General features: G+C 39.8%; 1 protein-coding gene across 3 annotated transcripts in view; it reads right to left on the bottom strand.

Moving 5' to 3' along the window:
* LOC124613134 (FHF complex subunit HOOK interacting protein 2A-like) overlaps nucleotides 1-26,536 on the bottom strand; it is a 196,579-nt gene that overhangs the window by 65,100 nt on the left and 104,943 nt on the right. For all 3 annotated transcript variants that reach the window (XM_047141750.1, XM_047141751.1, XM_047141752.1), the window contains 2 exons: nucleotides 16,412-16,548; nucleotides 1,897-2,050 (listed from right to left, as the gene is read on the bottom strand). In XM_047141750.1, the coding sequence (XP_046997706.1) occupies nucleotides 1,897-2,050; nucleotides 16,412-16,548 (291 nt within the window). The remainder of the gene's footprint in view (nucleotides 1-1,896; nucleotides 2,051-16,411; nucleotides 16,549-26,536) is intronic.

The following is a 26,536-nucleotide window of genomic DNA, read 5'->3' as shown; positions in this document are numbered from 1 at the left end:
GAAAATGTAACATGTGGGAAATAACATTTTAAGCTGTAGAAATTCCTTATAGGATACCCCCTTGCACTTATGTGTGATATATGTATATAACAGGCATTAAAAGACTTGTTAGGGACTTGTTTATTATCTAATAAAGGTTTATTATCAAATAAAAACCGCTGATGTAACTGGAACTCATAACTGTCTGGGAAGTAGGAACATTTGACTCAATTTTATGTCATGATTGATGTTTTTGAAAGCCTGTAGCTGTCATCCATTATTTAAATAATGAAATATTGCACTAGTGCAGTATCATCCTTAGCATGATGCACTTCGAGAATTTTTTCTCACTGTGAAGTGCAAATATGTAAATAAGTATTTTGTGTGGTGTTTGTGTATGTGTTATTCTGTGTCTCTTGCAATGTAGTAATCTTTTGAGGTTATCAGTGACTGTGCCTCATCAGTTATGCAGAAAACCACACACACACACACACACACACACACACACACACGAACTATCACTAACATTTTTTGTTTGCGTATCATCACAAAAAATTTGTATTTAAATACTGCACTTGACAACGAGTATAAATTCTCAAAACATGTTTTACTCAGCATGAAGAAGATACGTAATTGGCGCTGTGTTTAAACTAAAAACATCTGAGCAACGCAAAATGAATGACGGTGTCAACTAGCACTCCAAGTGGCCATACGCCGAAACATATCAAATATGGTTCGACAAAGGTGTCATGATGATCACAACAGTCACAAAACTGCATTTTGTGCAGTAGAGACGATTTGGAAATGGTTGTGATTGGTCATGATATCTTTATTCGAATGAACCTAGTTACTGCACATCAGCCACCATGCCAAGTAGAGCTTGGAAGTGGTGGGAGATATGGCACGAATTGTTCCAACTTTTACACGTTTACCAGTTCAAATCAGCTGAGTAGAGTGCCCTAGTGTTAAGAAACTTAACAACGTAATATTTGTTAAACACTACTGGATGACTAACATCATGTCAGCGTCATTTTTTCTACACAAACATTATTTTTCCAATGCGTAAATTGCGAGAAAGTATAAATATGTTGATGCAAAAATCAGGTGTAAATTAACATGGTGGGCATAGGAAATTTGACAGGACCAATAAAAAATGTCGTAAACGGCAGAAAAACGTTAATTACGTGAACGTAAAAGTGGGATTATACTGTAGTTTAGTCCTCTTGAATATCACAATAGGGTAGCCACTGAGCTTTAACTCCCCTTCCAATGGCTGTGTCAAATTCCATGATTCCACAAGGCATTACAGAGAGATTTGGAATTTAATCTATGCCTTGTGCTTAGGATAGTGATCAAGAATGTCATAGTCCCACCACATCAACCCTGCCAACCAAATAACAGTGGTGTTAATTTCTTCCTCCCACCAGGATTGAACCTCGTTACCTCCAAGTCAAAAACTATTGCATGAGTAAGAATTAGCAGTCTCATCTACAGAGGCGGGTATTTCTCCAATGAATACAGCTGTTGTCAGACAAAATGAGAAAACAAATACATTTTGGCTGGCAAATTATTCTACTTCATACTCTGAATAGATAATCTCTGCTCTCTCTCTCTCTCTCTCTCCTCTCTCTCTCTCTCTCTCTCTCTCTGTGTGTGTGTGTGTGTGTGTGTGTGTGTGTAAAAGAGAGAGAGAGAGAGGAGAGAGAGAGAGAGAGAGAGAGAGAGAGAAAGAGAGAGAGAGAGAGAGAGAGAACATATGGACATGTTCAGTTAATCTCTTTAAATGTAATTTAAAACATATCTTGTAAATGGTCATCACGCAGTAATATTTTCACTGAGAAAATGTACTATTTTTTAACGTAGTTGGCATGTTCCATACTGTACCAGTATATTACAAACATTGAACAACTAACTGACCTTCAATATCTCTTGTCTTCTCCCACTCGTCCTCTTCATCACTCCAGGAGCCTGCACAGCTATCCGAGGTGGAACTATTATAGTAAGAACGTGAGTTTACATATTTCAACACAAGATTTTTGAGTATGCAGTCAGATGGTTTTTCCAGGAGACTCTGCAATAAAAATTAAGAGCTAGAGACACTATATGAATTAAATTATACTACATTTAGGGCTGGAACTGAATTGAAGAAACAATATTTGTTGGCTCAACATCGAACTTTATACTCAAATTCTGTATCTATTATTGAGCAGGAATAGTGTTAAATGGTTGAGAGAAGTAGAGGATGTAAGCTTCCCCTGTTTTGGCAATGCTGACACAGTGTCTTTCTTTCTTTTATAGTGAATCACCAAGCAACTGAATCACATTCATACTCCTAGCTTTTAGTTCATATTCATTGCACTTTCACATTATTCATCTCAAATACCACAAACTACTACTGAACTATAAATACAATGGTATTACCTACATCATTAAATTTAAGCAACAAAATACATGAAATACTCCAAGTGCCTCCCTATGCCATGTCCACTCAAGAAGTGAAGTTGCAATTCTTAGCAGATATCTGGACTCATTGTTAAGAAAAACTGTTGTATAGTAACTATTGGTTTCAACTATTTCAAATTTAATTTATAATAATCATCATATTATTTTAGATGTGAGAATGACTATGGTATCCCTCATATGTTGTAGGCCTGTACAGAATATAAATACATGAGTGTTTCATTCACTAAAATCTTATCATCATCATCATGGTTTTTATTATTTTTTGCAAAAGAGGTGATATATACAAGGAGGTACCGAAAAAAAACTGGAATAACATTGCCATGGGCAGAGCTGGTGTAGTACGCATTTCTGCCACTAGACATGTATAGGGTAAGTCATTGCCAGTTCAGTGCCACCCGTGTGTCGACCTGGCTTGTTCTGTTCATATGCAGTGGTTGTTTTTGCTGGCGTATTGTTTTTGTTTCATTTTTTATGATGGCAAGTTTAAGTGAACAACATGCAGCTGTGAAATCTTGTTTTTTTACTTAGTAAAAATGCTGCTGAAACTGTTTTAATGTTGGAAACAGCTTACCAAGATGACTCTGTGGGAAAAACACAAGTGTACAAATGGTTTGCTTGAGTTAAAAATGGCAATGTGTTGATTGATGACAAACCTCGTTCTGAACGTCCATCAACTGCCCGAATCAAATCCCCCAGGTCAGACCGTCAATCATACCTTTTATTTGGAAGTTTTTAAGAAATTGCGTGACAGTGTTAATCAAAAATGAACCGATTTGTGGCAAACTGAAGACGAGTTCTTCCTACACAATGCATCTGCACAGATCGCTGTCTCTGCTACACAGCTTTTTGCTAAAAATGATATGGTTCTGCTGCCCCACACACATTACTTGCCTGACTTAGCTCCATGTGACTTTTTCTTATTTCCATGCATGAAATGAGGCATGACAGGACATCGGTTTGATAATACTGAGGAAGTCAATATGAAAACAAAGGAGGAGCTGTCAGCCATTTCTAAAGACGACTACAAAAAATGTTCCAACACTGGAAGCACTGGCGGGACAAATGTATTAATTGTAATGGACAGTATTTTGAAGCAGAAAAGGCTATTTTGTAAGCAATTTGAAAATATACAGCATTTAAAAAACAACTTTTTTTTGGGGTACCCCCTTAACATCATAAGTGATGCTGTAAATGTACACTGTGGAGGAATACAATGATTTATAATGATTATTCAAAGAAAGTTTCTTTTGCCAGTCAAAATAAAATTTAAAACATGTATTCTCAGCTATTGCACACACACACACACACACACACACACACACACACACACACACACACACACACACACCTCACTTAAAAATAGAAAACAATTACTAGCATCATAACAAACATCCTTGTCTACAATAAACAGGTATTGGTTTTTACAACATGAAATATCTATTGTCCTTGACAGTTATCAGTGTAATTACGTAAATTATAAGCAAGCAAAAGTAGATAAACAGTAGATGTATCTGGATAGCAAATTTATTATTAGAGGTTGGTTGGTTGGTTTTGGGGAAGGAGACCAAGACAGCGAGGTCATCGGTCTCATCGGATTAGGGAAGGACGGGGAAGGAAGTCGGCCGTGCCCTTTGAAATGAACCATCCCGGCATTTGCCTGGAGCGATTTAGGGAAATCACGGAAAACCTAATCAGGATGGCCGGACGCGGGATTGCGCGTCGTCCTCCCGAATGCGAGTCCAGTGTCTAACCACTGCGCCACCTCGTTCGGTTATTATTAGAGTGCATGACAATGTGGCTGCTAGTACATGCACTCTTATTTCTATGAGAATAGTGTGTTTAAAATAAACAATATTTTTTTAGAAAAATTTAGTAGATGGACAACATATGACCACAAGCAGTTCCCCATCATAGTTTATTAAAATACCTGAGCCTTCCTTAAAATTTAAAAGAAATATGATTAAATATGTAGCCAAAATTGAAAAATATGATCCAGAGTAGTGTGGCTGATTGATAACATACTGAAAAAGGTTGAACTAACCATTTTAACTCTCATTAAAATATCCTAGCTAGTAACTTAAACAATTGTCTGGACAACCACAGAAAAAAATTGAAATTATCAATCATTTTGATTGTGTCTGTAGCACTGACGTCTGATTGCAATCAACCACATGTGATTCTTGGCTTAAGAATGAGATTTACATTGGATTCTTTTATAGGTAATTGACAGTGTTGATTGATGGACCTGACAAAGGTCATTGGACTTGTAGCAAAACTGTATTTTATGTTAGAGTAGTACTTGTGCACTCTCTGGTCTGCATCATGAAATCTATGGGACAGAATACAAATCAACTTTGAAGGGTCATTTTTAAAACTGAAGTAAAAGGTGGCTGTCAACACTTCACTGAACGATCCTTGTTATGTAAATACACTGCCTATTATCGCCACACACCTGACACCACCATTAACATCATAACAAAGATCCTGACCTTCAAGAGAACAGGAATTGTGATTGGCAGTGGCCCATAATTCGTCTCTCAGTTGTTTCAGCATGTCTTTCAGTGAAATGGCAGCCAGCACCACCTGTCCGTTTGAGGCTGAATATATTGTCTGTGCCTTGAAGCATCATAAGGGGTAGGAAAAAACCAATGGGGCAGACCTTGTGTCTTTCCTAAGCACTTACTGGACCACAACTGTAAATAGCCACAGCTGAACCAAGTTATGTCACGAGCCTTAACCCCCCCCCCCCCCCCCCCACAACTTTTTAAGTTGCTGCAGCCAATTCTTGGACTCCGAATATAACAGTCACCAGCGAATCATATCAATGGTCTACCTATGCGGGATGCACTATTGGGCAGAATCTGAATTGCATGCTGGTCACAGCAGTTTCTAAAAGAAGAACCCATATACTTGCTGTAGCAGCCAATCTACAACAATTGCTGTGATATGAGAACAAGTGACACTCCAGGTTTTCCTATCAACCACTATGCCAAGCCTCAATCAGTTAGGTGAAAGCTGTTCTTGGATAATGGTTTCTTTTGTTTGCCATCATATTTGTTTTGGCATCTGCCTCTAAATCTTGACAGCACTGATGGGTAGTCTTACCCCCAAGGTACATGTATCACGGTAATGAAGTTCTTAACCATGTGCCTATGTGACATATGGCCTATCAAACTACTACTCTCAGTGCTGCACATAACTAAGTCAATAACACGCAAACAAGTATGAGAAAGGTCTCTTCTAATCAGAATATATTTACTAGGCACTGTCTTTATTATACTGTAAGTTTATAGATAAGTCACTATGATGTCTAAAGTTCACTCACAGAACTTCAACTTTTACACACGTATACCCACTAACTCCACTCAAGTTACCTGTTGCTTTATTGATTCAGTCCTATTACCATAAAATATTACCTGTTGTCTCATTTCATAGAAAACTAATGTGCATGGACAATTATTAATGTTCATGCCTACTTTCTGCACTCAGATGTATTACTGGGCACACTGCACTCATTTGCAACTCACTTCTCCAGGCTTCCTCCTACTAACAGCTGCACACCAATTCAGCAGGTGCCAAACTGCTCCTACAGCTGGATGAAAGAGCAGCCCAGCAATACCTATGTGCTCCATTTTGGCAGATACGTAAGTGAAAAATGCAATATGTAGAAACTGTATCAAAATCTGTAACCTTACAACTATCACAGGACCACAGATATGACACACGAGTGTCATGGCCCAACAACCTACATAATCCCAGCTGGCCAATGTCAGCCACAGACAGTGCATTGCCCATTTGATGCCACAGATGCTCTCCTTATTCCCATTTCTACAAACCATAGGGTTACCTTTGCCCATTGCCACTGCTGTCACTACCATGACAGACCTACAAAACATAGATCACACCACTGAAGCCAACACTGATATCCCTCCACATCAAACTGGCCACCACTGTGACCAGCAGCATTTTCATCGCACTTCGAGGTCCCTTGTCTAGTGGGCTGTAAACACTGCTGAAATGTATGGCACAGGATCACCATAACTGTGGCCAGCAGTGGCAGCCGACCTCCAATGCCGCAATTAAAGCCACCACCGCCAACGGTGCCTAACCACTGATATAATTGAAATGAATACCACAGCTCTTAAACCATGTCTACTGATGCAACACCAACAGTCACAGTCAACATGCTACCAGTGGATGCTGATAGCAACAGTTACAACACCAAGAATTGTGGGATCACCATCATCTCCTTCCGAGGGTGTTATTAAGCAAGTAAAACTCCAAGCCAGTATATGAGACATTAAAAACATTATATCTGTCTGTGTCTCTATTCTTTTGTTTTGCAGTTTGGCCAGAGACATTGGAAGTAGGATAATTTGTCATTCATTAGCATATATTTTCAGCTTGATTTCAGAGGCATATTCATAAAATATTACTGACTTTTAATTAGCTCATGGTTATTTTCCTGCTTTCTTATAAAACTGTCTGTCTTGTGTTGTGGTGATACAAGCTGTTTGGGATTAATTTTAACCACTAAAACACTGCTTGTGACTATAATTTTTTGTGATATTTGATGGAAGTAGTTTCGACGTAGTTACTGGGTTATTGACAAAGGTATTGTTGCATATATATTTATTTACATGCACATTATTTTAATACAAATGTCTGTTTCCTGTGTTTTTTGTGCTGTACTTATTTTTACAGCTGCACTTCTTACAGTTTGTAGCAAATAAAGCAGAGAAAACGAGAGGTCTCATGGCCTCATTCTATTTTTTTGCTGTTATATAAAATTCTCCAGGTCACTTTAATTTCCCAAATACTGTGCTGTTCCTACTCCAAACAGTATGGTCATGTGAACAATGTATGCAGAAGTCTGGCATGGAACTCAACGACTCTACCTTACAATATCTCTCCCACATGTCCCCATAATAATTACAAAACTGAACTAAGGAGGGTAAAGTGGAGAGAGAGAGAGAGAGAGAGAGAGAGAGAGAGAGAGAGAGAGAGAGAGAGAGTGCACTAAAGTTAGTAAAATAGCAGAAGCTAATGCAGCATTTCATATGCTGGTTATCTGTGCCAATTTTTACAATTTATGAGGTAGTCAAACGAAGCTTATGAATTTTCTTATCATACTCATGAAATGTGTTTATAATATAATGTGTTTTTTGTATTTAGCAGCCTTTCTTTAAGTTTATAAATGGTGTACAATATAAAGTAGTTTGTAATAAATATGTCTTTAGGAAGCAAATATTGAGTGTGCAAAGAAATTTTAAGCTTGCAGCCAGTTGTCGTCAACTACACTTCAAGATATTTCAACCAGGAACCTGCCAGTTATGCTCAGCTGAGCCATCAAAGATTTGTGAAGATGTCCTTTGTTCTGCAATATACAGCACACTGTGAGTATTTCGCACATGTCAAGATCACACTACCCAGTGGCAGCACACTCACTGATGGGACTGCTGAACTCAGCTGTCACCAGCATTGCTGCTCACTGCAGCCATCGATGCACTCTGTCGTCTTTGATTACGGCAAATCATGGAGATGGTAGACAACTAGTAATCACTCTCATGGCTCATCAGATTTTCTGACATACGTATTTAAACGGCTTCTTTAATAATGGAGCCCCAAAAAGATGTTGCTGTGGCCAATATTATTGTTTTATCATTCTTCATTAGATGTCTTGATGAAAGCAACCAGTTTTTGAAATTATAATATAACTGGCTTGGGGGCGGGGGTGGGGGAACTACTCACCAAGCAGTGGCAGGAGAAAACACATATTAAAGTTATTTGAAGAAATGTGCAAGCTTTCAGAGCCAATGGCTCCCCTCTTCTGGCAGAAGGGTTGATGGGGAAGAAAGAGGGATGAAGGAAAATGATTGGTGAGGTTTAGGAAATGGGGAGAGTTACCAAGTACCCTGCGTCGGCAGAGGCTTACCGGACGTATAGAAGGAAAGACTGACTGTTGGGGATTGCATAAGATGAAATATGAAAACCTGAGAGCCTAAAGATGGAAGATAGGGTAATATGCAAGACACAGATTACAGACAAAACACCAAGCAAGGATATGAAACTTCGTGGCAGATTAAAAACTGTGTGCCGGACCAAGACTCGAACTCGGGACCTTTGCCTTTCACGGGCAAGTGCTCTACCTACTGAGCTAACCCAAGCACGACTCACGCCCCGTCCTCACGGCTCTACTTCTGCCAGTACTAGTCTCCTACCTTCCAAACCTCCACCAAGCAAGAGTTAACAAGAATGGAAAGTTAAGTGCACTGCTCGCAGTAGATATGTGTGCGGGGATTGGGGAAAAGTAGACAGATCAGAAAATAAAAGACACAGAAAAACTGAAAGGGAGTGAAGAAAGGAATAGTTACTAAAAAGAAATAATGCTAAGATCAAAGAAAGTAACAAGACCAGGTGGGTGGTGAAAACCAAGGACATGCCATTTCCCATCCGTGTAAATCTGAGAAAATAGTGCCGGAGGGGGGGGGGGGGGGGGGGGGGGGGGGGGTCGGTGCAACATTCGGTGAAGCTGGCACCAAGGTCAAGACTGTCATGTTGCAGAACATGCTTCGCAACAGGAAATTATGTGGTACCAGTATACACCCTATTTCTATGCCCATTCATCCTAGCTGATAACTTGGTTAGTCATATCATAGCTGATAACTTGGTTAGTCATATCAGTGTAGAAGGCTGAACAGTGTTTTCGTAACAGCTGGTACATGACATGTATTGTTCCACAGGAGGCTCTCCCTTTGATAGTATATGTTTTGCCAGTTACATGGCTATTATAGATGGTGGTTGTGTTGGTGGTGATGGTAGTGGTGACAGGAGAGGGCATAGGACATTTCTTGCCTAGAGATGGTCACAGGGATAGGAGCCATAGGCTAGGGAAATGGGTGCAGAAGGAAAACAGGGTCTGACCAGGATATTGTGGAGATTGGGAGGAGGAGGAGGAGGAGGAGGAGGAGGGAGAGGGGTGGGGGGACAAAAAGCTATTCTAGGCGTGGTGAGAAAAGTGTCAGACAAAATGAACCTCATTTCGGGGCATGATTTTAGCAAGTCATAGCCCTATCAAAGTAGCTGATTAACACATTCAAGACCAGTGTAGTATTGAGTGACATGAGGCTTTTTGGAGGGATCAGCTGTACCAGGACTGGATGTGATGTCCTGGGAAATCTGCTTTTGAATTGGAAGGTGGAGTAATTACATCCAGCAAAGGCTGAAGTGAGAATGGTTGTGTTGCATTAAAGAATCTGCATCTGAACCCAGCCACTGCATGTCTATTGGAGATACAATGTTCGACAACAGCAGAGTAGCTCGGTTACAAAAGGCAAGTGTAGTATTGATGTTTGATGTAGTGTTCTTCCACAGTGCACATGATCCAGCTTATATAATCCATACCATATTGACAAGGTGTTCTGTAAATTCCATTCTTCCACAACAGAAAATACTCATTCACTAAATAAAGCAGGTCGGCTATCTTAGACGGTGGGCAGAAAACCACTTTCACCTGAAAATTACAGAGGATTCTTGCTATTTGAAATGAAATATTTCCAACAAATGTAAGAAATGCTAGAGATGTTGCCAACATGCTCTCCTCTTGATTACTTCCTGGCCCTTGGTTGTAACTGACAGTGAGTGCCCTGTTAATCTGCCAAGCAGAATATCCATTTTCCTCGAACACTGTCTTTAGGCTTGTAAGCTCTGTAGGCAAACTATCTGCATCTGGAACTGTGAGAACTCTTGCGTACTGGTGTTTTAAGCACTCTCATAGTTTGTGCTGGGTTATGAAAACTTGACAATTATCAATATAAACCAGTATGAGAGAGTGGATGATAAACTGAAAGCCCCAAAGAGCCAGCATTCTTCTGTCTAACCAAAACATCCAGGAAAGACAGACAATAATCTTTCTCTAATTCCACAGTGAACCAGATGTTCTATAAATGGAGTTTGTAACGAAACAAGCGCTGTATCGTTTGTGAGATACAGAGGCGAGCAGGTGTGCTGGGACTTACCCCGGTTCACTGTTAGTAGCGCCACGTCACCATAACGCATTTGTGTGTAGCGCAAAAGTATTGCACCATAATTAAGAATAAAATTAAAAGTTAAAATGGTTTTTTCAAACTTTGTCAGCATATATTTTAATGTAATAATGTTTTAAATGTCAAGTCTTAGAGTGGTTAGATCAATAGTTTTCCTAAATACATCGTTTTAAGAGAAAAATAAGTGGTGCTAAGTAATAAGGCTAGAAAGCTAGAAATTGGTCATAATGTGCAGAAGTATGTCAAAATTAACTGGTGCAAGTCTCAACATGATAAAATAAAAATTGTAATCAGAATCTACGCTTTTAAGAAAAACTGAAGGTGCTAGATATTAGACTTAGAATCTAAAAATTTGTGTGATGTTTCAGTTCAACCTAAAAATAATAACTATGTGACCACATCAAGTTACCTCTAATAGTTTTTGAATAATTTAATGAATACTAAAATTGGAACTAAAACATCCTTAATTGTAGTAGATTAAGTAACCGTAATTTTAATGCTAGAAATTTTTGGTTACAGCATATGATAAAAACTATTAAATAATAGAGCTATAACAAGTTTTGGGACTGTAATGTTAATAACAACCAATACAAGGTCTCTTTAAGTTATAGTTCAGATGCCGGATTGCGCGCTGCCTCGGATGATGTTAGAGACGGGCTTTTGCAAAAAGCAAGTTTTCAGTAATAACAGATGTGAACTTGCGAGGACTGTACACTGTCCTGGATCGCTTAGATTTTTGCTAAGTAACTGTTAGTGTGCCGTCCGTAATATTTACAAATCTGCATGGCAAGTGGTGACAATTATCTTCCATTTTGGTCGCGAGCATTTATTTTGAGTATCAAAGTCAGGGCGAAAGACAATTTGGTAGGAACTTGTAACAACGTTCCCTGCTTTATTTCTTCATTGATCGTCCTCGGTGTTGATGTATTGGCTGAAAAAATAGGGGGTGGAAGTGCAGTACTATCTACTGTAAATTATGTAGCTGACAGATACATATTTGTGTTTCACTGTTGTTTACTTTTACTTTTCACCCCCCCCCCCCCCCCCCCCCCCATATACACATTTAATAAGGCCAGTGCACTATTGTTTAACTTTTGATAAGCTTCATTAATATGTTGCGGATGAACATCGACATACTGCTACAATAGTTTCCCGTTGAACATTTACGAGCAGTAAAAGCCTAAGCACATAGTTCACATTTCTTGAAGAATAAAAAGGTATGTATGGAGCACACACTGTCATTGTTTTAACACATGGTCTAACTGTGTAACACTTATTTCACAGTTATGCTGAAGCATTGTTGTTGTTCTAATTGACACAGATTTCTCATCTCTAAATCGGCTGTGGACTGACTGTCTCAGGACCAAAAATTGGGCCCTTATATGTTCTCACAATAATAGGTACTGAAACAACACATTGTTTGAAGTTAAATTTACAGAAATAACAATTAAAACTTAACTCGTTCGATTAACTGAACACATTGAAAAATTGGTTCTTTTTAACAGTTTCTTCTACCACAAGAGTTAGGCCGAATTATTTGTTTAAATGATGAAATTAACAGATGTTGTTACACACCAATACTGTTGACAAAACTGTTAATTACTTTGGAATTAATTAAGGGCTCACTTTGCTAACATGTTTTTGAATAGAGCCAAATAGATACTTTAAGATTACTAGTATGTCGTCTTCCAAATGTTTACAATTATTACAGAATTTATATTTGTTTATAAGTCAACAATAGAATTTAAGTTACAAAACAATTACTGATTTCGCCCTATAATGGAAAGTATTAACTATGAATAGACAAAATAAATTAGAAAATCAATTACATACATAAAACTACGCTGGACAAGAATGTGGACGTGTAGACTGGGAACTATGTTCAGTATGTTCTCCATCACTTTCTGGCTGACCACAAAAATAGTTGCCAGGCTCTCGTAAAATACCGGTGAACCACCGAAGTTATTTCTACTCGCTGCCCCACAATCTGAGCTGCTCTCCTTTAATTTATTTTCTCCAGGAAATCATACTATGAAAGTATCATACGTATACCTCCAAAGTACAGTTTTTTAATAATCACTGATTCAAGTGCTGTCTCCTCTAAGTTCTCCATAAAAAGATTGGCTAACAGGTGAAACAGAGGGCTACTCATGGTGATGCTGTCAGTTTCTTCAAAATATTCATGGTTGAACATAAAACAGGACAAGGAAAGAGCGTACTGAAGCAAAACAGTGATGTCTGCCTGAGACTTATTGCCGACTAGTGCTGAAGAATTTGCGAGAAGACCTTCATAAAAAGAGATACTACATTAAAGCTAACTAAATGGTCCAAAATATTTAGATGGAGGGCATGCCATCCACTGATATATGATGTGAGCATTTGGCCGACAATGGTCTCAACAAGGAAGCAAGATGTTTGACTAAGTCGTCAGGAAGCTCATACAGTCTTGGTAGTACATAATCATAACGTTTTAACCTCTTGATCTCTTGACGAAATGAGGAAGAATTCATGACTGCAGAAGTCTATCATTTGCAAATGTCCTGTTGGATTGTAATCAAACTTCATATAGGTATAATCGCTTGGTATACAATACATCTCATCAGCATACGAACTATGAGTTAACAGAACTCTTTCATTACCTTTATAGCCCTTCAGCACTACTAGGTCACAATCACGCATCAGATATGCAGCAGTACTGTTATGTTATAGCTTGTTTAATGATAAGATGTAAAGTCTACTACCAAGGAGACCACAAGGCAACTGGATTTTTGTAATTTACATGCTTCTGGTACATGAAGTATGGGATTCAAATGCCAATCTGTCAAGGCAGTTGAGTGCAACTCAAATATTCTCAAGAAAATCGATTTTGAGGTTTCTCGAGCAAGTTTAATTCACTGAAGTTCATACGATTCTTCGACGGGCTGCATGGCTCAATTGGTAGTGCATGAAATTGGTAATCACTGGATCGCTGTGTTTCACCCTCATTTTGTCCCCCCCCCCCCCCCAAATAGCAGTAGCTACATCAGTCAAGATACCTGTATCATTTAAACAAAGTCATCAAATATATGCTAGTTGACAAATATCCATCATTTTTATGAAAAATGAACATCGTCTTATTGCTAATTACATATTGCATAGCTACTCTCATCAGTGACGATGGTTTAACTCTTCATAAAGTGAACAAGCGAAGGCAACTAATAGTAAAATATATATTTGATAAATTTTATGTTCAAATGACATCGGCATTCAAACTGAGTGAAGGGGAATAAATAAATAAATAAAGATTGAAACAAGACTGCAACCATCAACTATTAGTCTCAAGCAGTACCAATTTAGCCATGTGACCTGTCGAAAAATCGGTGTAACTTTGGTGAATTACAGCTGCTCAGAAAACTTGTAAGCCAATTTTCTCGAGAATTTTTGATAGTTGCATCAAACTACTTTGGTGTATTGGTATTTTTCTGAACTTCAGGTACCATAAACATAAAAAAATTACAAAAATCTGATGGCGGTGTGGTCTCCTTGTAAGTGGCTCGGTATTATGTCCAATCAACCAATGTCTCCTTTTTGTCAAGTTGTATCATAAACTTCTTTTCTCCGCAGTTCAATTCAGTAATTTTTCGTCAGTTATACAATCTATTTGTCAAATTGCTGACATTCTACTGTAGCACCATAATTCAAGAGATCCTATTCTCTTCAAGTTTGTACTGTTTGTCATCCACATTTCACTTCCACCACTGCTACACTCCAAACCAAATCCGTCATGACAGACTTCCTAACACTTAATTTATATTTGCTGTAACCAAGTCCTTTTTCTCCCTGCCCCCCCCCCCCCCCCCCCTCCTTCCCAGCATTTTGTACACATTGTACTTTGACCACCCTGTTTTGATGTAAAGACAGCAGAAATAATCTACTACTTTTAGTGTCTTATTTCTGATATATACTTCAGCAGAGCCTGATTTGATTTGATGAAATTCTGTTACCCTAGTTTTACTCTAGTTCATGATTGTATAGTAACCTTTCTTCACAAAACTATTGTTTCCTTTCAATTGATCTTCCAAGTACATTCCAGATTTAGCTTAGGTTTTTTTCTGCTGCTTGCTCAATATATGGTTTGAATGACCTAGGGATTGGCTACAGCCCTTTGTTGCTTCCTTGTCAACTACTGCTTCCTTTTCATGCCCTTCAACTCTTATAACGGTAGTCTGGCTTCTGTTACAGTTTTGGATATCCTTTAGCTCCCTTTATTTTATCCCTGTTACCTTAAGAATGTCAAAAGAGTGTATTTCAGACTGGGAAGTCTCACTTTGAAGTCACTAACAGCAACAATTCTTGGATAGAAGTCCTGTTGTCAGGTAGCAGACTGAACTAGTCATATTCCAAATTTTCATAGTTACAACACAACGCACTCATCTGGCAAAGGTGCAACAATTTTTTTTTTTTTTTTTAAATTCATCTCAGAGATCCAATACTTACGTACATTAAATACAGTAAAAAAATTATCTCCCATCATACCGACAACAGGTGGATCTTTCTCATCCTGGTGCCTGAGTGACAACTACTTTCTACCTTTCACAAAATTATCTGTTTTTCTCTCTTACAATTCCAAAAGCAATTATTAATGTTTTCATTTTTAAATGTGTGTATTGGCAGTACTGAAATGCCACCTCCTGAATGTGTGAACTGGCCAGTGACTCTACCCCAATGTAATTTTGCAGAACAGAAGAAGCTACATCTTGTACTGGACAGATCTGTTCATGATGTCTCAGGAGGAATGGTCAGTATTCAGGGATATGATAGGAACAATCAAAATTAATTAAAGCAAAAAAGTCAAGTAAACATGGGCTCTAAAACACATAGGCTATCTTACATACTATGAGCATTTCTTCACCTTCAATACTGTGAAACAAATCTCTTCTACTGCAAGCTCTTCTCTTTCCATATTTTGGGAGGAAGAAGTAAGGACTAAAACAAGGAAAAAATGTCCAGATGGGCTCTAAAGTGCATACCTCAAGAGCTATGAGCACTTGTTCATCTTCGCTACTGTGAAACATCTCTTCTATTGAACATGTGCCCGTAGCTCTTAAGGTACGCATTTTACAGCCCATGTTTACTGGACATTTTTTTCTTGTATTGGTCCTTACTATTTCCTCCCAAAAATATGGAAAGCAAAGAGCTTGCAGTAGAAGGGATTTGTTTCACAGTATCCAAAATGAAGAAATCCTCATAGTTCTTAAGGTAAGTATTTCAGAGCCCATATTTACTAGACTTCTGTTGCTTTGAATGATTATTCCTATGATATTCCTGAATATTGATCATTCCTTTGAGACAAAATAAAGCTGTGCTCATAGTACTTAAGGTAAGCATTCTAAAGCCTATTTTTATTAGACTTTTTTGCTTCAAATTATTGTTCCTGTCATATTCCTCAATACTGGCCATTCCTCCTGGGACACCTTATATTTTTAGGCAATAATTACTTTGAACTGCATTAAACAAAACATACTTGAATTTACTGCCTTTCACTACAAACAGATATAGACCCTTCATTTAAAGTGATAATACAAAATCATTCCACGGGAGCACCCAATTTCTATCCATTTCCATTGCTCATTATTAAGCCTCGTAATATAATGTAAATTCTTATGATATAGGTTTAATATTATTACTTTTATTCCACATTTCATACTTCACTATTTATTTTTATAATTTTTCTTTTAAAATATTAAGAATGTGTTATGATGTGGCTATAACACTGAGTCACTGACACAAAAATTCAATGGAATTAGAACAAAAAAGAATTACAATATACAAACGATCAGAAAGAACATATATAAGCTTAGAGGAGAAACATGTGAAAACACCAGTGATCTATTTCTGACATTATCCATTAACTGGAAGTATCATCAAAACATAGACATATTTACCTGGAACAACTGCAATGCTTCAAGACTAATATCATCTGCTTTATGTAAGCAGCACTCTATAACATTTAATACCGGAGGAGTTTCAGATCTTGGCAATTCATTTTCTTCCGTGTTTCCAAGAAACCAAACCAAAAATTCTGAAAAGAAAAAAATAAGATTTTGTTTATTTGTTACTCTATCCCATATTATGTTTTTACACTTCACTGAAAGTGGGATGGGTGCAAATGAAGCAGCCATTAGTTCAACAAATATCAATAACTCAGTGTTGATAAATATTAGGTGTAAGTAAGATCATCGCAAATGTGGCAACCCTATGTTACCACTCATACTGTGCTGGCACCTTGGCAGCCACTGACATAGCAGGACATAAGGCACCGGCGCAAGCCATCACGATTCAACTTGCATGCCCCCGTGCAGGGCCAACTGCAAGGCAGTGGCACGATTAAACATTGAAGGTAGCACAGCATCGGAGTTGGTGTGTGCAGACGACACACAGTGCCACCTTGAGAGAGTGAAAATGCAATCTACCTTATATAATCCTGGAGCAGAGTGCATTCAGCCATTCTGTTATCATGTTTCTTCATGTTAACTGGGCTCCACTCTTGGGGGTCATTCTGCACTGTACTGCATTCAGCCTGGCATTGTATTCAGACTGTGTATGGAACTTCTAAACCGTTATTTCATTAATGTGATTAATGCACTATTCTTGTACTTATTTGTGTTAATAGTTATTGCTTAAGTGGTGACAAGTGCAGTAGAAAATTCACACACTTTTTGCCTATTCAACAATGTCGACATGTGCGTCCTTGGAGGTAGTGCTGCAAGATTACTGCAGCAACAGCTGGAAAGCCACAGATGTCTGGAATTGCAACAACAAGAGCAAACTATCATGCTGGACAGAGTGTTGACCATCCTATTAGCAAGGCCTCAGCAACTGACAGCTCACCTGCCTCCTTTCCTCATCTACAATGAGGCTGCTGAGTACTAGAAGTGTGCAAGAAAGATCTGTGATGACACTTCGCAGTCTTCAAGATATCATATGCCTGCTCCATCAAAGCCCTCTTCCCACCATGGACATCACACCGAATTTACCACTTGTTAGGAAAGTTAGTTTCTCTTCAGGATCCTGCATCCCTTACATTTGACTAAATGTGTCACTTTTTGATGTCATAGTACTGCCAGCATACTCATATTTATTTCCACAAGAGTGGAGTTTTATCAGTGCAGGAAGCAAAACCATCAATATTATCAGGCTTGGGCTGTGGAGTTGAAGGCCTTAGTAAAAAGTGCTGTTTCGTTACTTTTCAGTCTAAGAAGTCTTATCCTGATGCTGTGGTTAGGTATGCTATCATTAGATCAGCTTTCGACAAAGAGGTCCACCAATGGGTGCTGCAATTTGAAGAACTCAGCTTGGAAGAAGTCCTCTCTCTTTCTCAGTTGTTTGAAATTCCTCAGGCGGTAGGCCATCAGCTGGATTTCTGGGTGGATGGACCAATGTCAACTTAGATGACGGTACGCATTCGCATTCCATCACAACTTCAGCAGCAGACACTGCAGTGGTACAGCATGCCCAGCTACCAAGCTCCACACCAACATGTCCATGGATTGGTTTCTGCATGCTCCTGCCTTAGTTTCCAACCTTTGTCATATCAGGAATTGTATGAATATTGTAAGGAATTTTCAGACTTTTTTCACCTGGGTGAGGCAAGGCCACAGATCATTAGGCACACATTGCTCTTAAGCTGACACCGCAAATTTGTTTCTTCAGAGTTAGACCACTGCCACATCACTTTGTGACCAAGCTAAGGAAGAACTTGACAGGTGTACAAGGCTATTACAAATGATTGAAGCGATTTCATAAATTCACTGTAGCTCCATTCATTGACATACGGTCACGACACACTACAGATACATAGAAAAACTCATAAAGTTTTGATCGGCTGAAGCCGCACTTCAGGTTTCTGCCGCCAGAGCACTCGAGAGCGCAGTGAGATAAAACGGCGACAGGAGCCGAGAAAGCGTATGTCGTGCTTGAAATGCACTCACATCAGTCAGTCATAACAGTGCAACGACACTTCAGGACGAAGTTCAACAAAGATCCACCAACTGCTAACTCCATTCAGTGACGGTATGCGCAGTTTAAAGCTTCTGGATGCCTCTGTAAGGGGAAATCAATGGGTCAGCCTGCAGTGAGCGAAGAAACGGTTGAACGTGTTCGGGCAAGTTTCACGCATACCCCGCGGAAGTCGACGAATAAAGCAAGCAGGGAGCTAAACGTACCACAGCCAACGGTTTGGAAAATCTTACAGAAAAGGCTAAAGCAGAAGCCTTACCGTTTACAATTGCTACAAGCCCTGACACCCGATGACAAAGTCAAACGCTTTGAATTTTCGGCGCGGTTGCAACAGCTCATGGAAGAGGATGCGTTCAGTGCGAAACTTGTTTTCAGCAATGAAGCAACATTTTTTCTTAATGGTGAAGTGAACAGACACAATGTGAGAATCTGGGCGGTAGAAAATCCTCACACATTCGTGCAGCAAATTCGCAATTCACCAAAAGTTAACGTGTTTTGTGCAATCTCACGGTTTAAAGTTTACGGCCCCTTTTTCTTCTGCGAAAAAAACGTTACAGGACACGTGTATCTGGACATGCTGGAAAATTGGCTCATTCCACAACTGGAGACCGACAGCGCCGACTTCATCTTTCAACAGGATGGTGCTCCACCGCACTTCCATCATGATGTTCGGCATTTCTTAAACAGGAGATTGGAAAACCGATGGATCGGTCGTGGTGGAGATCATGATCAGCAATTCATATCATGGCCTCCACGCTCTCCCAACTTAACCCCATGCCATTTATTTCTGTGGGGTTATGTGAAAGATTCAGTGTTTAAACCTCCTCTACCAAGAAACGTGCCACAACTGCGAGCTCGCATCAACGATGCTTTCGAACTCATTGATGGGGACATGCTGCACAGAGTGTGGGACGAACTTCATTATTGGCTTGATGTCTGCCGAATCACTAAACGGGCACATATCGAACATTTGTGAATGCCTAAAAAAACTTTTTGAGTTTTTGTATGTGTGTGCAAAGCATTGTGAAAATATCTCAAATAATAAAGTTATTGTAGAGCCATGAAATCGCTTCAATCATTTGTAATAACCCTGTACTGCTTTAGGTGTTGCTGAACATATATTGTCTGGCCCAAGGCCACAGCATGCCAAATCACACGTAAGCAAGACAGGCAGGCCATGTGCAGACCACAGCTTTGCCTGTCTTGGCTTTGCTCAATTTTTCTTGGAAGTACCTTGTACAGCTTGATATTTCATTTTGTACTGTGGTGCGATAGTTTTTCGTCGGCACAACTTTCTTCACTTCAGTGGAATTGTGGTGTCAGTGCTATTTACTATTTGCTATTTGTTCATGATATGAAGGATATGAAGGACATTTACAGGTCCAATGCCTGTTTGGACAAAAAAAGGCGTATAGTGGTCTTTAACAATGAACAGTAAAATGTTTTTACAATACCATGCAGAAATAATTTAAAGATTTAGCTGACACTGAAAGAACAAAAAATTACAACAGTTGACAGACAAGATTCACTGTTCTGTACATCGAGATTTGCGGGCATGGAGCATGTGAAGAAATCAGTAGTATGTACAGTAAATTTTCTTAAGTTCCATCCATTTTTCCACCGTCAGTTGCAACAGTTTCCAATGGAATTAAATGAAGAGTATGGAGACTTTATATATTTTTGTGAAGTGCATTGGTTAAATCAAGGAGCATGCCTGGAAAGATTTTTTGATTTAAAATGCGTTATTGTTGAATTTACAAAGGAAAAAGGAAAGCAAGAATGAAAATTAGAAAATCCAGAGTAGATTGCACACCTTGCATTTCAAGTGGAGTTGACTGCCCACAGTAAGATATTGCAAGGTGAGAAACAATTTATTTTTGATTTGATGGGGATGCATTTAAAAAGAAAATTGCACCGCAGAAGGGATAAATTCTTGAAAACACAATCCAGTACCCTAAGCTCACTAGTGTGAAAGAAACTGCAACATTTGAAGAACTAGTTGTGGCCTTGGAAGAATTACAAGGATAGTTTTTTCAAATATTCTGAGGACACTGCCAATGTTACATCTGCTTTTGAGACCATTTGCTGTTTCAGTTGAGAAGCCCCTGTGAATGTGCAGATGTAACTGATTGATGTGCATTATAATTCTTGCTTTGAGGACAAATCCTTTTATGTTAAAACTGTCCAGGACATTTTCACTGTTTGCCTCAAACAGAGTTTTCACATCTCCACAAAAAGTTCCACAACATTCTGATAAACATGTGTGTATGAAAGACCTTTTTTTGATTATGACAGTAAATAAGTTACAATTATGTGGCAACCTGAATGCAAAAATCTGTGAAATTGTCTATGTCCATTCATATGCTAACAATTTGCAACAGATAAAAATTATACTACCTCTTTAGTGTGCCAAAAATAATTAAATAATACTGAAAATTTGTTTTATTTGTGGTCTATAATGCTGAGAAATATGAACTGAAATTGTATGCAGTGCAACTGCATTGCCATTTAAATACGACTCCTCTGCAGTTTCCCCCTTTCCCCTCCTCCTGCTCAGGCAGCACAACATGGCGATAGCTGAAGTTTGCAGTGAGGCAGAGCACTTTGGCAAGCAAGCCTCAGTATGGTTCATGAAGCTGATATCTTGGCCACCCCTGGTCCAAGCCAATGAGCTAGGCTATTAGTGATGATTAAGGAGCCTACTGGGAAGCTTCATCTATACAGTGATTTCAATGTGACAATTAATGCACAGTCTGTGTTGAACACACATGCCATCCTATGTCCAGAAGAACTGATGACAAAACTAGCAGAGGGGACAGTATTTTTCAAACCTGGACCTGTTAGAGGCATATTTACAACTACCTGGAGGAGGATTCATGACAGTTACTCATAATCGACATGCACTATGATCTCTACAGGTACAGCCGCTTGTTTTTTGGGGTGCCAGCACTCCGGCCCATTTCCGTGACTTTTGGAGCAACTCACACGTGTTCCTTGTTGCATTAACTATCTAGATGACATTTTAGTCATGGGTATCACCACCAAGGAACATCTACAGAATCTCAGGCTTCTATTTCATACTCTGCATGATGGAGATCTCAAGGGAAAAATCACATTTCTCCCAGCCCTACTAAATACCTGTAACATGTCATTTCGTGTTGGGATTCCAGCAGACAAACAGTCATGTTGCGGCTACTGACACCTTCCATTGGCCTGTTAAAGTAAAGGAGCACCAAGGGGTTTTTAGGAAAGGTTGTTTATTACCAAAAATTCATATCACAGGCAGCTACTGTGGCATATCCTATCAATCAGTTACTGAAAAAGAGCATGTCATTTGTTTGGATGCCAGCATGTGGCCAAACATTCAAAATCTGAAGGACAGTCATTGTTCTGCCACATGGCTAGCCACCTTCCAGCTGGGTAGATAGCTTGCAGTGGTGACGGTTGCAAGTCAGTAGGGCCTGGGGCTGTACTGGCCCATTGCAATCCTGACATTTGAGAACAGCTGACTGTGTTTGCCTCAAAGACATACAATGTGGTGGAGAAGAATTATTCTCGAATGAAGAAGGAAGCTATTTCTAATGATTCCAAGAAGTTTCATGTGTTTCTACAGGGTGTCAAATTTCATCTAGTAATGGATCACAAGCTTTTAGTCTCCTTCCTTAGGCCCATAGAACACGTGCCAGACAAAACAGCACATAAGACTTCAGTGGTGGGCACTGTTCCCCAGTTGTTATCAGTTATCACTATGAGATTCACTTCTGCTCTGTGGCTCAGCACTCCAACGAAGATGCACTAGCACATCTCCCTATGAGTCCTGACCAGCTTCGACTGGGGAAAAAATCATTTGTTTCTACCTTCACCAAGGATACCTTCCCTATTATGAACTCCAACATCGCTGACGTGGTCGGTTTGGATCCTATTTTCCGCGAGGTGTGACAGTACAAACAGAGGGGATGGCCAAAACAGTTTCTGACTCAAGCATCAGGTCCTGCCCATAATTATTTTTTTTCTCCACTATAGAATGACTCTCATCAATGAAGTAATTTCGTTGGCTACGGAACATGCTGTGCTGCAGTTGGTCATTCCTGCCTCCCTCAGGTAGGACATCCTTCTCCTCTTGCACCATGGTCACTGGTTCAACTGTGCGGGCCACTAGGCTGCGCAGTGCCAATGTTACTCGCCAAGGCCAGAACCTTCACAGCTATATGAGTGTGTCCACCTGGATCTCACAGGCCCCTTTTTTGGACGCATATTAGTTGATTGTTGTAGATGCCTACACTTGGTTTTCATACGTCGTAAACTGTTGTTCCATAATTGTGGAATCGAAGTTGTAGGCCCTCAACTGGATCTTCCCTGTAGAAGGCCTCCCCCACAAACCCTCGTGATGGACAATGGCCCACAGTTTATCTCACAGATTTTTCAAGAATTTGGTGCACAACATGGTATCCAGTACATCAGGGCTCCCTGTTCCAACCTCAGGCGAATGGGGAAGCAGAATGCCTCATACACACTTTCAAAATGCAAAAGAAGTCATCCATAGAGAGCCCACAGAGGAATAAATGCTCACACATTTTCTCAGTTCTTATATGTCCATGCTAATTGGTTAGAAGAACCCAACTGAGCTGCTGCACTGAACTAGCCACGCACAGTGCTGCACCTCCTGCTGCCTATCCCATGCCCACCCAGAATGTCTCCATCACCACGCTAGGCGCCAGGGACCCCGTCCGGGCTTGCACCTCTGGTTCTGTCAGAATTGGATTCTGGTAGTCATCGAAGGCAGCACGGCTGGTGAGGGTTCACACTGCAGATGGAGGACGGTCTGGTGGCCTGCCACTGCAACCAACAATCCCCGTGGGTGGGGGGACCGGCCTCTGCCACCCCTACACACACCTACTGAGCCTTCCTCCCGCCTGGAGCCTGGGTTTTCAGCTTCTTCTCCATCTCTGGGGGTACCTTCTTTGACTCTGGCCCCAGCTCCTGTGTTAAGTTCGCCCTTGCCCACCACCCTTCATCTGCTGCTTTTTTTCAGTTCTCCAAATGAGCATCAGGGGCACTGGATGGTGGTTCACAGGTACCATCCCCACCAGCTCGTGTTCCTGCTGCAGAGGCACTGGATGTCCACGTGGATCTAGCTCCGACACTGCCCCCCCCCCCCCCCTCTTGGTTGGTGTTGCACCATCGGTCATCCGCCTATGGTGGAGTCGTCACTGCCAAGACGAGTTCCAGACCTAGTCTCCTGTTGCAGCCAACAAGGGACTCCTGTCCACACCGAAGGTATCCATCGTCAGTGCTCAGAAAGACTTGGATGTCATTTTCCTCAATGCTATAGGGCGTTCCACACTGCAAGAGAGGGATGCCTGGGTCACACCATCTCACAATTGCTCCTTCAAGGGGAGAGCACTGTGGTGACCCTACGTTACCACTTGTATCATGTCAGCACCTCAGTGGCCGCTATAGAAGGATGCGAAGTGCCGGTGCAAGCTATCATGGATCAACTTACTCACACAGTCCTGTGGTGCCTGTCTGGCCTCCAGGCAGTGGCACAATCAAATGTTGAGGGCAGCATCAAAACATGATCGGCATACGCAGCTGACAGACAGTGGCACCTTGAGAGATTGACAAGCAATCTACCCGCTATAATCCCAGAGCAGAGCACACCCAGCCATCCTGTTGTTTTTCCCTCAAGTTAACTTGACTTCATTCTCAGGACTCTCTGCATTGTATTGGATTCAGGCTGGCATTGTACTCGGACTGTGTATGGAACTTCTGAACTGTTTTCTCATTCAAGTGATTCGTGCACTAAGCAAATACTTATTTGTGTGTAGTTACCACAGGAAGTCCTGGTGGAATGGGTAAATGGTACCATATATGAACCAGGAAAACTTCTGAGATTCCAACATGGAAGTCCCTGCTGCATCAAATGTAAAGAGAAGAATAGGAGCAATAGGAAACACAGTAACAGAAGGCAATTACATTTTAAGAAAGGATATTTGAACTTCACTATCCAATTACATCTCCAAGTCAGTAATATAAATGGAGAAGGAAAAACTCAAAACAACATATTTGAACATGAAAATTAACTATACAATAAGCACCCAAAAGTGAAATGGGGCACACACAAAAAGAGTTTCTTTTTTTTTTTCAGAAACAATGTAGAAACACACACTGTAAAAATTTCTAGTTTTGCATTTAAAGGCTTATTTTCCATAAAACAGATTAATAAATGCTACATGGTTACCTGCATGGAACAGATTGTGTATAATGTACTCCAATGTTAATTATGCAATAAACATATGACACCCACCAGTCTGAAAAAATTAAGAACACTGCACTGGAACGATAAACACACAGTCATACCATTCTCAATTACTATGACTGAATGAGCCTACCCTTATTAATATGCTCACATTACAAATAAAACAGTTCATCTAAATAATGCACTCAAATATAATCTGTGAAACATATCAGCATGATTACAAAATGAGAGCAGCCAATCATTTTTTTAATTACTTAGGATAAACTGTAATAACAACAAAATGAAAAGGATAGACTGCTACTCACTACACAGAGGCTTTGAGTCGCAGACAGGTACGAAGAAAAAGATAGCTAAACATTTAAGCTTTTGGACAAGAATGTCCTCCTTTGGAAATAGAGAACGACATACATATTCCTACAAGCGTAACTCACAGTAGATGGTCATTATTCCAAGCATTTGGATTCCAGTGGAAAGGAGGATCTTTTCATCCAAAAGCTTAAATTTTTAGCTGTCTTTTTCTTTATGCCCTTATGTGACTCAATGCCTCCACTGTCTGATGAGCGGCAGTCCATCCTTTTCATATTGCTGTTATTCCAATCTGGGCTTTCCATTGCAGGGTAGACTGGATAATTTTTGTGCATTTATTTGATGTTCTGGCAATATATTAACAAGGGCACCATTGTTTGAAGGAAATGATAAACCAGCTAACTTATTTGAATATCATAACTAAAATTTTCTAGGTGATTTACAAAGAATAAATTGCGTTCTACAGTTATTCAACATAAATATTGTATGTCCATTCTTCTGAAGCCCTCTTTTTGAACATACAACGAAGTACTGGAAAGTACTATCTTTGAAATTTTTATGTGAAAACTCTTATGAATTTTTAAATTAAACAAATGTTAGTAGCATTCCACATATTTATTCTCCACATCTACAAATTTCTTCCTCAACATAGTCACCCTGATCACCAACACATTTCTCCCAACAAGAGACAGTTTGTTGATAACATCACAGTAGAATGTTTGACTTTGTTTATGCAGCAACAACCGCACCTCTCCTTGCACCGCTTCATCACTATCAAGTGAAGTCCTCGAAGGCGTTCTTTTAGTTTTGGAAAGAGATGAAAATTGTATGGAGTCAAGTTGAGACTGTATGGAGTATAATCAGTGAAAGTGAACCCCAAGTGTCAGATCACTGCAGAGCATTGTCATACTGAAGGAAAGGGTGCTCCATGTGTGGACAAACTCTCTGAATTCAAACTTTGATTACAGCACATTTGGAAGATTTTTGGAGCCACTGGCTACTTCTTCTGGCAGAAGGGTTGAAGGGAAAAGAAAGAGGGGCAAAGCAAAATGAAGTTAAACATCCCGTCGACATAGAGGTCAGTAGAGATGGAGAACACCCTCAGATTGTATCAAGGATGGGGACGGAAATTGACTGTCCCCTTCAAAGGAACCATCACGACATTTGCCTGGAACAATTTTGGGAAATTAGGAAAAACTTAAATTTGGATGGCCAGACAGGGGTTTGAACCACTGTCCTCACAAATGCGAGTCCAGTGTGCTACCCACTGTGCCACCTCGCTTGGTGTTACAAGCTGAAATACACATAATAAACCGCTGATTTAATCGAAGCTCAAATTCCCTCCTTCCCAACATGACAAAGTTAGTATTCACAACAAATGTCAACTAAGCTATTTTTAAGTCTATATTTAAATAACTATAGCACTACCATGCATTTCAGATAGAATATGCCACAATGAGCATCGATCAGCATTTCTATCATTGGG

The sequence above is a fragment of the Schistocerca americana genome, chromosome 4 (assembly GCF_021461395.2).
Source record: "Schistocerca americana isolate TAMUIC-IGC-003095 chromosome 4, iqSchAmer2.1, whole genome shotgun sequence".
NCBI classification, from domain to species: domain Eukaryota; kingdom Metazoa; phylum Arthropoda; class Insecta; order Orthoptera; family Acrididae; genus Schistocerca; species Schistocerca americana.
The sequence above is the reverse complement of the archived record's forward strand: the minus strand, read 5'-3'. Positions and strand labels throughout refer to the sequence as shown.